General features: G+C 44.5%; 1 protein-coding gene across 4 annotated transcripts in view; it reads left to right on the top strand.

The window, feature by feature from the left end:
* pkd1a (polycystic kidney disease 1a) overlaps nt 1–13,072 on the top strand; it is a 239,949-nt gene that overhangs the window by 83,555 nt on the left and 143,322 nt on the right. For 3 of the 4 annotated variants that reach the window (XM_052020991.1, XM_052020990.1, XM_052020989.1), the window contains 5 exons: nt 3,479–3,550; nt 5,669–5,847; nt 9,825–10,469; nt 11,413–11,587; nt 12,811–13,031. In XM_052020991.1, the coding sequence (XP_051876951.1) occupies nt 3,479–3,550; nt 5,669–5,847; nt 9,825–10,469; nt 11,413–11,587; nt 12,811–13,031 (1,292 nt within the window). Of the gene's footprint in view, nt 1–3,478; nt 3,551–5,668; nt 5,848–9,824; nt 10,470–11,412; nt 11,588–12,810; nt 13,032–13,072 lie in introns of those variants that run through there. The other variant, XM_052020992.1, reaches the window with a different exon arrangement.

Here is a 13,072-nt window from a genome sequence, read left to right as displayed (position 1 = left end):
TCATTCTGAATATCTAACAGACGTTCTTGTTGAAAATGACCCAGCCCAAGTGTCAGTAAGTTGGCTGACGATTCAGACCAGGGCAATTGGGATTGCTCCCTGCCGACCTGCAATATTTTAACATAACAACAGAGACATTTCCAAACCTGCTGTAGGGTGATGGTGAAAAGAGGGAACTGGGGTGGTTACCGAATATTGCTGAGAATATCTGAAATATTTCTATTGGAATTTACTGCCTATGCAGAATACAGGCACCTGTGCTTGTGTTGGCAGAAGTTGGCAAATAATGTTTTGTTGATGACTAAGGTTGTGGCAACAGCTTGATTGTATTGTTCTTCTGGAATTCAGTGATGCCCATGGTGACAACGGCAGGACTTTCAAAATCAAAAGGTAGTTTTGCCTGGTACAGTGTAACATCCTCAATCTGTTCTCTCTTTAACTATAGCCAGCCTTCTTACCCTGTAACAATTGCCTTATCAAATCCTCTTCCCTCCCCAGTGCTCAGTGTTGCCAACTCCCTGAGGAGATTTCATCACATGACCTCCGCCTCCAACCAACCATTGGTCAGCTGACACATCGACCTTGCAGGGGTTTTGTTTAGTTTTTTTGAGGCACATAGATGTTCCTGGGAAGGCCAGCAATTATTGCCCATCCGTGAATGCCCTTGAGAAAGTGATGGTGCTTGTGACAGAGTATTTAAGAGTCAACTAAGTGGATTGGGTCTGCGGTCGCATCTAGGCCAGACTGGGTAAGGGTGGTAGAATTCATTCCGGAAAGGACATCAGTGAACCAGATGGGTACATGCTATCCCTGGGTAACGAACTAGTTCAGTTTTTAGTCAATTTTGTCCATAAGTCAGAAAATGCACGTAAATCACTTGATATGGTGACCATACCTCCAGAGTATTGCAATGAGTGGCATCAAAAGCACAAAAGGAATGCTTACTACAAGTGGAGAAAGAGAGAGGAAACTAGTTCGACCATTCGTAGGAACAAACCTATATAAATTGGTAAATTGGTTTATTATTGTCACATGTACCGAGGTAGAGTGAGATACTTTGTTTTGCATGCCATCCATACAGATCGTTTCATCACATCAGTACATCGAGGTAGTGCAAGGGAAAAGCAATAACAGAATGCAGAATATAATGTTACAGTTACAGAGAAGATGCAGTGCAGGCAGACAATAAGGTGCAAGGCCATAATGAGGTAGATTGTGAGGTCAAGAGCCCATTTTATCGTACAAGAGGTCCATTCAATAGTCTTATAACAGCAGGATAGAAGCTGTCCTTGAGCCTGGTGTTATGTGCTTTCAGGCTTTTATATCTTCTGCCCGATGGGAGGGGGGAGGAGAGAGAATGTCCGGGGTGGGTGGGGTCTTTGATTATGCTGGCTGCTTTACCGAGGCAGCAAGAAGTATAGACAGATATACGTACACTGGACTTCTGAATTTAACAATATTACTTAATATTATGGGAATATATAAATTCACTAATCCCAGATTATTAACTGAATTTAAATTTCACAACTGCCATGGTGGGATTTGAAAAACTGTCTCTGAATTATTATATCAAAAAAAACTAGAGATGCTTTAAATCTGAAATAAAAAACAGAAAATTCTGGAAATGCTCTGCAAGTCAGGCAGCATCTGTGGAAAGAGAAATTAAAAGGCAAAGGAGTAATTGATGTTTCTTGAAGCTTGGCCGGGAGATGAGAGACGAGTTAAGCTACTATCACTTAAATGAAGTGTCAGCAGTAGCTCCATCCTTAAGTCTCTGACGTGGAACTTGCTCCCACAGCCATCTGATTCAGAGCAAGGGAGCCACCCATTGGGCTGCAGTGCTAAGCAGAACACTCCGACCCTGTCCAGTCTTCTCTACTTGCAATAAAGGGAGTGAAACTAAAGTTCACAAGATCAATTCTTGGGAAGGAGGGGTTTGTCCTGTGAGTTAATGTTTCAGGTGAAGGATGCTTAAGATGTTGGAAGGATCTCTGGATTGTTAGTCCCAGGTGATCTGGTAACTTAATCTTAGTATGTATATCGTGATTGGCCTTCCCATACCAGTTGGGTGACTGGATGATTCTAGACTGGGTCAGGCACGGTAGTGTAGCGGTTAGCATAATGCTATAACAGCGCCAGCAACCCGGGTTCAATTCCCGCCGCTGTCTGTAAGGAGCTTGTATGTCCTCCCCGTGTGTCTGCGTGGGTTTCCTCCGGGTGTTCCGGTTTCCTCCCACATTCCAAAGACGTATGGGTTAGGAAGTTGTGGGCATGCTATGTTGGCGCCGGGAGCATAGTGACACTTGTGGGCTGCCCCCAGAACATTCTACGTCAAAAAATGCATTTCACTGTGTGTTTCAATGTACATGTGACTAATAAAGATATCTTATTCTGGATCAAACAACCAATTTCTCAAAGCAACATTTTTATAACTATAACTAGAAGTGTTTAAGGAATTCATTTTATGACCTGCAGATTAGTCTTTGCTAATCTGCAGACTTCAGGATAATCCTGGAGAGTGGGTAACCTTATTCACAACTGCCGTCCTCCAAGGTGAAATGTCATCCAAGGTGGGTGAGCCAGTGGGAATGGGTATATTACCAATTGCCCATCAAAGATTACATTTACATTGACCAGACCCCAGTGGATGTATAGGGGTTGACAATTGGGAAGATACACCAGGCAAAAGATCCTCTCCAGCACCATTCCTGTAGGATTCATGCTAATCAAGATTATTTAGCACTGTCAATCTTGGGAACATTACACCATGTACACTATTGAGCTCCTGGAGCTTGTACTAAAGCACTAAATCAGGATAGATCACAATCTCCTAATTACATAGATGTGCAATTCTATGTTCATGTTTTGTAACATCAGAGAAAGAGGCCATTCAGGCCATTGAGTCTTTGCCAACTCCCGGATCAAACCCATTCCCCCACTTACTTCCATGTACCTATACACTTATACAAGCCACATCAGACTAATATGAAGTGGATTAACACCTCAGTGATGTGTCAGCAGTAGTTTTGTCCTCAATAGACTCTGAAGTGGAACTTGAACCCACATTTGTCCTTCCCAATTTCCCTACCAGCCACCTACACTAAGGACAATTTATACCAGCCAATTAATCTAGAAAACAGCACGTCTTTGAGATGTGAGAGGAAACTGGAGCATCAGGGGAGGACACACACAAACTCCGCACCAGGGGTTGGGATTGAACCTGTGTTGCGGGAGCTGTGAGACAGCTGCACTACCCACTATGCTGACCCATCAGCAGATGCAGAGGTGAATTCAGATTCTAAAGATACCAGGTTATTGCAGAAAGCAAAGAAGTTAGGTGGATATTAGGTCACTTGAGATGACATCTGGTTACTACAGCAGTACAAAAAAATTCATTCTGTATGGTAAGTGCTTGAAGGCTTTTGATATAAGGGATCCTGCCAGATGAAACTAACCTTTTCTATATCTTCCCTTGCAGAGACATAAGCAACAATCAAATATCTACTTTAGAAGATGGAATATTTGCAGATTTATTTAATTTAAGTAAAATGTAAGTTTTCTACAATCCTCAGTTGTGTGAGTGTGATCTCCATTGAAATTATGTGTGGCGTTAGCAGTGCAATCAATACATTTGAGTTGGCCTCAGTTCTAACCAGCGATCTTTTGAAGCCATGGAAAATGTTGTGCTGAATTGGGTGTTCAGGAAAAGCAGTTGGACTTGGGGTTGATTGTTAATCAGATTTATTTTGATGTAGCAGTACTGAACTTGGGAGTACTTTCTGCAGCTATGGTTGGCTAGTGAGATGTTGGACACCAGTGTTTATGGGGAAAATCCACCCATCCTTTGGGAGGAGTGTCCTCGTGCAACAGTTAAACACCACCAGGCTTTGATTCAATGGCTCCAACTACTCGTGTGTGCGCCAACAACCTTAACTGATCTTAGCCATGGAAACCCATCAAACACAGATAAACAAAGCAACTTTTCTTCACCCCATGAGAAAAAGAGAAGGAAAATAACATGACGGGAAACAGGGAGCATTGTAAGGAGGAAATCATAAAGCCATGATCCCATCTGGAAGATTGGTGCGAAGAAGCAAATGAGCGTTCCTTCCAAAGTAGGATCACAAATTTATGGTCGATCTAATTCCACTTGAGTCTGCCTTGACAATTAGAAGTTTAAATGTTACTGAGCTTGAATGTGGTATGTTACGTAATGTCAGTGCTGTAGCATGGAATGCGCCCTGGTTCATAGAATTGGTGCATTTTTGAACTGGAACTCTCAGACCTAATAGTAAATTAACAGGAGAAACGTCAGAAACAGGCCTATAATTCCTTGAAATGAGCTGGATTTTCCCCAGCGTTAATGTAAAGGCTGTGGAAGGGCTGGCTCTCCTTCATACTTCTCCAGACCAAATTATTTTGTGAATAGACAGGCAGCAAAATAGACAATGATGGTTTTTCTAGCCAGGACCTTCGTCAAAACAATTATTTGCCAGCATCAGCACTGAACTCCCCAGAAGAGAACCAGGCCGATGGTATGTTGCCTCAGGAAACTGGTGCTTTGATCTTGTCGTGGGAGACTGATGATAACTGTGTGTGGTTATAAGTAAAATCAGCTCCATTGGCAGGGAACAAATCACAATGAACCCAAGTCTACCACTACTCCTTTATACACTATATTAAATCCATGGACATTATATAGAATAGGATAAAGCATACTCTGCCAGAACAGGCCTTTTGGATTGTATCTGGTATTACTCTCCTCCATCCACCTCAACTGATTAGAGTTATAGAGTCATAGAGAGATACAGCAGGGAAACAGGCCCTTCAGCCCACCAAGTCTCTGCTGACCATCATCCACATTAATCCAAGATTAATCCTCTATTTCATTCTCCCCATATTCTCATCAACTACCCCCAGATTCTACCACTCACCTACACACTAGGGATAATCAACAGTGGCCAATTAACCTACCACACCACACGCCTTTGGGGTGTGAGAGGAAAACAAAGTCACGGGGGAAGCGTGCAAACTCCGCACAGACAGTGCCCGAGGTCAGGATCGAACCTGGGTCCCTGTTGCTGTGAAGCAGCAGCTCTATTCCGCTGCGCCACCCATTAGCTTCATACAGACAATGCACAAAGCTGCGTGGGAGCACACTGCAATTAATCTGGAGCGGTTCGGCATGAAGATTCTCTTGCCTGATTGCTGGGAAATTTATGAAAATTTTCTCTCCACCAAACGGACTCTGATGAGTTCACTGGGTACAGTTGATCAGTTGGCTGAGCAAAAATCTGAGCCTTCTGTTTTCCAACCAGATGCATAGGTAAAGGCCAGCAGTTTCAAGTGGAACTAATCGGTTTTATACACACAACCCCCTACACATGCAAACGTATACCAGAATGCAGGGCAATGAGTTGAATATGTTTCCCAGGGCATTATATTGTATGTTGTCAAATTTTATTTTGGTTCTTCTCTAACACTCCTTCAGATATTTGACATTTGCCCTTCCTGCACCATTATAGTCATTTCAGTAACCTTCGGAATGCAAACCAGCCCTTCTTCTAAGAACTCAGAAAAGTTCCTAACTACTCTGTGCTGCAATTTGTGTATTTCACAAAATGAAACAAAATCAACAATAGATTCTTCTCCATTTCATTTTTTTCAGAAACTTGAGCTTTAATGAGTTTGTTTGTGACTGTAACCTTTCTTGGTTACCAAGCTGGGTGAATGAAGAAGAAGCAAATGGAGTGATCATCATTGATAGTGAATTCATTAAGTGTGCCAGACCTTCAAAGCTAAAGGACGTATCTGTGTTAAGTGTTAATTTTTCAAGCCTTTTCTACGGTGAGTACCGACATTAGCGACCTAGTTAATCCTCATCAATTAATACTTTATGGTTTAGCTTGAAAGATTAGCCCGAGTTTTGATCTGTAGGAAGGATTCAGGCAAACACAAAGCTTGTGACTGATTCGTGCGATGTTTTATTCATTTTTGGACGTTGGCTCTATTCGTAAGGACAACCTTCCTTGCGTGATCATAAATGCCCTTGAACTGCGTGTCTGCTTCAGAAGGCAGATATGAGTCAACCATATTGCTGTGGGTCTGGAATCAAATATAGACCAGACTGTGTAAAGACAACAGATTCCCATCTCTAAGGGAAACCAGATGGGTTTCTACTACAATCCAGTCGCTTCATGGTCACCAATAGAGATGCAAACTATTTATAGAATAAACTGAATTTAAATTTGCCAGATACCATGGAAGGTTTTGGATTTATGGTTACATATCATTAGTCAGAGCCACTTGTACCAATTACTTAACCGTTAGTCTACCCTATGACTGCAGATAGGGCAGAGGCCTTGGCCAGTGATTAAATTGGTGTCCAGGGCCTGATCACATTGCTGTTTCTGGGAGCTTGCTGTGCATAAATTGGCTGTTGTCGTTCCTACACTTAAAAGTGAAGCTCCCTGGGACATCCTGAGCTTTAGAAGAAGGAAAAATACATTGCTTCCATAATTCTTTTTGGATATTCCGAGGACTCAGTAGTAAGGAGGGCAAACACAATGTTAGCATTAATTTCGAGAGGACTAGAATATAAAAGCAAGTATGTAATGCTGAGGCTCTATAAGGTATTGGTCAGACCACATTTGGAGTATTGTGAGCAGTTTTAGGCCCCAGATCTAACGAAGCATGTGTTGGCATCGGAGAGGGTTCAGAGGAGGTTTACAAGAATGATCCCTGGAATGAAAGGGTTATCATATGAGGAGTGTTTGATGGTTCTGGGCCTGTACTCACTGGAGTTTAGAAGGATGAGGGGGGAATCTCATTGAAACCTACCGAATATTGAAAGGCCTGGATAGAGTGGACGTGGAGAGGATGTTTCCAGTAGTGGGAGAGTCTAGGACCAGAGGGCACAGCCTCAGAATAGAAGGACGTCCCTTTAGAACGGAGATGAGGAGGAATTTCTTTATGGTGGTGAATCTGTGGAATTCATCACCACAGACCGCTGTGGAGGCCAAGTAATTGGGTGTATTTAAAGTGGAGGTTGATAGGTTCTTGATTAGTGAGCACGTCAAAGTTTACGGGGAGAAGGCGGGAGAATGGGGTTGAGAGGGGAAAAATAAATCAGCCACGAATGGCAGAGCAGACTCGATGGGCTGAATGGCCTAATTCTGCTCCTGTGTCTTATGGACTCTACACCCAGCTTGGAAGTGGGGTCACTCTGTAACCTAGGCAGTGCAGCAGTAAATTTGTACATGGCTTCCTTCCCCCCTCCCCCACCTGCCTCTACAGAAAGCAAAGGGAAAAATTGTCTTTGTTCTACAATCTGCGGCCCTTTGTTGCCTCCAGCTGTCACCTCCCAGCCTTTGTCCCTGTTTCTGCCCTTCCCTCCCCACCTGACTCCACCTGTCAATCAAGCCCTCCTCACCTAGATCTGCCTATCGCTTGTCAATCGTTTCCCCCCTCCTCCCCCTCACTTCTTTATATTGGCCGTCTCCCCTCCACCCTCAGTCCAGATGAAGGGTCTCGACCCAAAACCTCGACTGTCCATCTCCCTCCACAGATGCTGCCTGACCCGCTGAGTTCCTCCAGCAGTTTGTTTGTTGCTCCAAATTCCAGCATCTGCAGTCTCTTGTGCCTCCACTCCTGGTGTAATCAGTGGTGTAATATGTAGAGGGTTAACACCTCAGTGAAGGTGTCAGCAGAGCTTTTGTCCTCAAGTGGGATTTGAACTCACAGCTCTCTAATTCAGAGCAAGGATGTTGCCTACCAGGGCACAGTTCTAAGTGGAACACCCCCACCTTTTCCAGCAATCACAAAGGAGGCGTGCCAGCATCTTTACTTTCTTAGAAGGTTAAGAAGGTTCGGCATGTCACCGAACATTCTGCCAAACTACAGGAGATGCACTGTTCAAGCTGGCTGCATCATGGTCTGGTACGATAATTCCAATGTGCAGGAATGTAAGAAGCTGCAGAGAGTAGTGGACTCAGCCTAATACAGCACGGGCACATCCCTCCCCACCATCGGTAGTGTCTGTATGAGGCACCGCCTCACGAAGGCAACATCCATCATCAAAGATCCCCACCATCCAGGCCATACCATCTTCTCACAGCTACCATTGGGCAGGAGGTACAGAAGCCTGAAGTCCCACACCACCAAGTTCAAGAACAGCTACTTCCCTTCAACCATTCGGTTCTTGAACCAACCTGCAAAATGGATTTTTTTTTGTTCTGATTGTGTTGTTTCTTGTATAATTTTGTATAAATTGTGTTTAATTTATGTTTTTTTGAGAATGTTGTGTATCTGATGCTATGTGCCTGTGATGCTGCTGCAAGTAAGTTTTTCATTGCACCTGTGCACACATGTACTTACACACATGACAATAAACTCAAGTTTGACTTTTCTATATTTGCGGTAAAGGCAGTGGAACAAAAATTCATGGATTGATTACTGTGATGGGGGGAGTTTGCCCTGTGGGGAAAGGTTAAGCAGACTGGGCCTATATTCTTTGGTGTTTAGGAAGATGAGAAGTGATCTCACTGAAACGTATCAAATTATTCCTGGGCTTGGCAGGGTAGATGCAGGGATGATGCTTTCCCTGGCTGGGGTGTCTAGAACCAGTTGCCCATCTGAAGATTGGGAATTGTGCCTTCAGGAGCGTGATGAGAAGAAATGTCTTTATCCCAAGTGTAGGGAATCTTTGGAATCCCAAGTGGGCTGTGGAAACGGTTGTGGAGTATGTTCAAGATAGAGACCAATAGAATTTTGGATATTGAGGGAATCAAGAGATATGCAGTTAATGCAGGAAAGTGGCACCGAGGTAGTAGGTCAGTACCTAAATCGCTAAGGCAAGGAAGACTATGGACCAAGTGCTGATAAATGGGTATGGTAGAGATAGGACTTGGTGGTCAGTATGAGCACAGTGAGCTGAATAGCCAATATCTGTGCTTTATGACTCTATGATCTTATTGAACAATATGAGATGCTGAATGGTCTACTCCTGTTTGTATTGCTTACATTTTATGTTCTCTTCAGTAGAAAGCTGGAATCTTTTTCCCCAGGGTAGAAATGTTGAATACTAGAGGGCATAGCTTTAAGGTGAGAGGGGGAAAGTTTAAAGGGGATGTGCAGGGCAAGTTTTTTACACAGAGCATGGTGGGTGTCTGGAACGCGATGCCGGGGGTGGTGGTGGAAGCAGATAAGAAAGTGGCGTTCAAGAGGCTTGTAGACAGCCACCTGAACATGCAGGGACTGGAGGGATTTGGATCAGGGACTGGAGGGATATGGATCATGTGCAGGCAGAAGGGATTGGTTTAATTGGGCATCATGCTCAGCACAGACACCGGTGGGCCTGTTCCTGTGCTGTACTGTTAACATAGAACATAGAACAGTACAGCACAGAACAGGCCCTTCGGCCCACAATGTTGTGCTGACATAGCTAATCCCTCCTACCTACAGAATACCCATATCCCTCCATTTTCCTCTCATTCATGTGCCCATCTGACTTCCTCTTAAAAGCCCCCAATGAATTTGCCTCCACCACTCTTATTAGGCAATGCATTCCAGGCATCCACCACTCTCTGAGTAAAAAATTTACCCCTCACATCTGTTCTGAACCTACCCCCTCTCACCTTCAATGCATGCCCTCTGGTATTGGATCGCTCAATAACTTTTGAGTTATTGTCCAAGAATGGTTCGACGTTCTTCACAAGATGGCTGAGTAATGTCATGGGTTAAGCTATCTTACGTTCCGCTTTGAAGATTTTTTCTGTATGTTTCGAGCGAGCTTTACACTGCAACGTCTTGCTTTTTCTTTTCAGGGTCTGAGTTTGTGGCCTGCTTGCCTGACAGACAGCCAATCGTGAACCTGTCCTTGGTGACCTCGCAGAACTCCAGCAGAGAGAATTGCATCGAGCTCTGTTTTAGTGAGGGTGAACCATATGCTGTCTTGGACAATGAGAGTCATTGTCTCTGTGGCTCCAAACTTGAACCGGATTCAGTCTCTGTGTGCACACAGGAGGCAGCAGACAGAGGGTTTATTCAGGTCTGTGGCTGCACTATTATAGAACAAGCATTCAAAGCTACAATTGCGAATTTTGCTGAACCTCGCACTTTCAGCCTATTTGAGGCTGCCCGCTTGACTGTTAAGACTTTAGTTAATGTTAGCACTTTCCAGTGGGACTTTGGAGATCTGTCGCCGCCTTTTAACACCACCAGCCATGCAGTGTTCCACAAGTATGGGCTCCCAGGGACATACCTGGTCAGTGTCGCCTTCTTTGTAGGCAGAAAACTTACCTCACTGCATGTGGAAATAAACGTCACCATTCCCCCTGGAAGGCTGGAGATGATGTGTCCTCTTGTGGTCCAAACAAATAAAAGCATTGACGTTAGGATCTACAACTGGAACAGCAACGGTGTCACAGCATCGTGGAGTGTTACAGCATCTAATATCGACACAGTAGGGGGTGAGTAAAGAGCCAAACTCATTAACTAATTCCTTAATTTCAGTCTCTGGCTGAAGCCATTAATGTTTACCAAGGTGTTCACATTGGGGTTGTCAGCTGTGGGGTTTGTTGAACCAGGTATCCTTTGAACAATCATTATAAAAAGTTGGGATTCCGGGCAAGGCAAGTGTTTATTCCCCCATCTCTGTTCAACCAGACCAAGCCAGCATAACCTTAAAATTACTGATGGGACGAGTTATTGAATGGGGATGCATTTTTTCACACAAGGTATGGTGGATATCAGGAACTTTTCTTCCCAAGAAGGCAGTGGTTCCCAAAACAGGAGTAGATCTCCACACTGATATGGAATAAGTGCAGGTAAATGGAGCTGAGACAGAGGTCGGCCTGGTTATAAAATGGCACAGCCTCCTCCTGTTCCAATACTCCAGAAAATATGATTACTCTCCCACAGAAAATCTCCCAGTGTTTAGAGCCTCACATGTAGTCTTGCAGCCCAACAGTAACCCTAAACCTAACTCTATGGATGAAAGGCCTGGATAGAGTGGACACCCATTAGTAGGAGAGTCTAGGATCCGAGGGCACAGCCTCAGAACAAAGGGACATCCCTTTCGAACTGAGATGAGGAGGAATTTCTTCAGCCAGAGAGTGGCGATTCTGTGGAATTCGTTGCCCCAGAGAGCTCTGGAGGCCAAGTCATTGGGTGTATTTAAGGCAGGGGTTGATAGGTTCTTGATTAGTAAGGGGGTTATGGGTTACGGGGAGAAGGCAGGAGAATGGGGCTGAGAGAAAATCAGTCACGATTGAATGGAAGAGCAGACTCGATGGGCTGAATGGCCTAATTCTGTTCCTACATCTTATGGTCTGACCCCCAACTCTTAGCAAGTCCACATCCTGATGTTAGCGATGATCTTAATTTGCCCTTGTTATTTCTAATTCTCCACAGGGTCTCCATTTTGTCCATTAGGTGGACACTTGAGCAACAATTACTGTTACGTGCTGGTGACAAATAATTCCACTTGGTACATGGCTCGTCAGTTCTGTCAATCTCACAGCGATGGTGACCTGGCTACAGTGAAGAGTCCAGAAATTCAGGATTTTATAGCAAATATTACAGGATGGTAAGCTTCATGCAATTGTTTGACAGGTCGGGTATTTCCTCAGAACTTCTCTGGTTTATGGTTTTTTCCCATTGAGTGAACTCGGAGAACTTTGGGTCTTCACCTGCTTAGGTTTTCAGCGGTGGAATTCACTCCCTGAACCACTCCATCTTTCTACCTCTTTAAATGCTATCCCATTGACCAAACACCCACACACTCTTCCCAATATAGACCCTACGAAGCCCCTTTATATCAATGCCCTGACCAATGAATGCCAGCGTGTCAAAAGCTTTCTCCACCACCCTGCCTACCTGCGATGCCACTTTCAGGGAATCATGTACTCGTACTCCTATGCTGCAAGGAAAAAAGTCCCACCCTGTCCAAACTTTCCCTGTAACTCAGTCCCTCAAGTCCTGTAAAATCTTCTCTGCACTCTTTCCAGTTTAATAACATCTTTCCTATAGCAGGGTGACCTAAACAGAACACAATACTCCCAAGTGCAGCCTCACCAGCAACTTGTACAACTACGACATAACCGCCCAACTCCTATACTCAGTGCCCTGACTGATGAAAACCAGCAAGGCAAAAGCCTTCTACACCACCCTGTCTACCTGCGACTCCACTTTTAGGAACCGTGTACTTGAACTCCAAGGTCCCTCTGTTCTACAACACTCCCCAGGGCCCTACTGTTCACTGTGAAAGTCCTATGCTCAATTGTCTTCCCAAAATGCAATACCTCGCACTTATCTGAATTAAAGTGCAGTGCAGGCAGACAATAAGGTGCAAGGCCATGACGAGGTAAATTGTGAGGTCAAGAGTCCATCTTATCGTACAAGATATAGTCTTATAACAGCGGGATAGAAGCTGTCCTTGAGCCTGGAGGTACATGCTTTCAGGCTCAGCGGGAGGCGGGAGAAGAGAGAATGTCTGGGGTGGGAGGGTTCCTTGATAATGTTGGCTGCTTTTCTGAGGCAGCGAGAAGTATAAACAGAGTCCATGGAGGGGAGGCTGGTTCTCGTGATGTGCTGGGCTGTGACCACAACTCTCTACAGTTTCTTGTGGTCTTGGGCAGAGCAGTTGCTGTACCAAGCATGATGTTTCCAGATGAGATGCTTTCTATGGTGCATCAATAACAATCAGAGAGGGTCAAGGGGAATATGCCAAATTCCCTCAGCTTCCTGGGGTTATGTGGTTGACTTTCTTGTGCCCTCATGACTGACGTAACATTTCTTTTTTTGTTGCAGCGAGCATCCTGTATGGATAGGTCTCAGTGATACTGCCAGTGCTGGAACACTGCAGTGGGTGGACGGGTCTACCCTTGAAAAATTTCAGGACCGGTTGCCTTGGGAACCAAACACACCAGTCGGTGATACATGTGTGCTCATGAATGCAAGCCATGAAGGAGAATGGCAGACAGACCTGTGTACCACGAGGAGAAGTTTTGTTTGTGAATACAGAGCTGGAGGTTTGCGAATAAAATGATTAAATAGCTCCTTCCTAACAAAA

Source organism: Pristis pectinata, chromosome 8 (assembly GCF_009764475.1).
Source record: "Pristis pectinata isolate sPriPec2 chromosome 8, sPriPec2.1.pri, whole genome shotgun sequence".
Taxonomy (NCBI): domain Eukaryota; kingdom Metazoa; phylum Chordata; class Chondrichthyes; order Rhinopristiformes; family Pristidae; genus Pristis; species Pristis pectinata.
The sequence above is the reverse complement of the archived record's forward strand: the minus strand, read 5'-3'. Positions and strand labels throughout refer to the sequence as shown.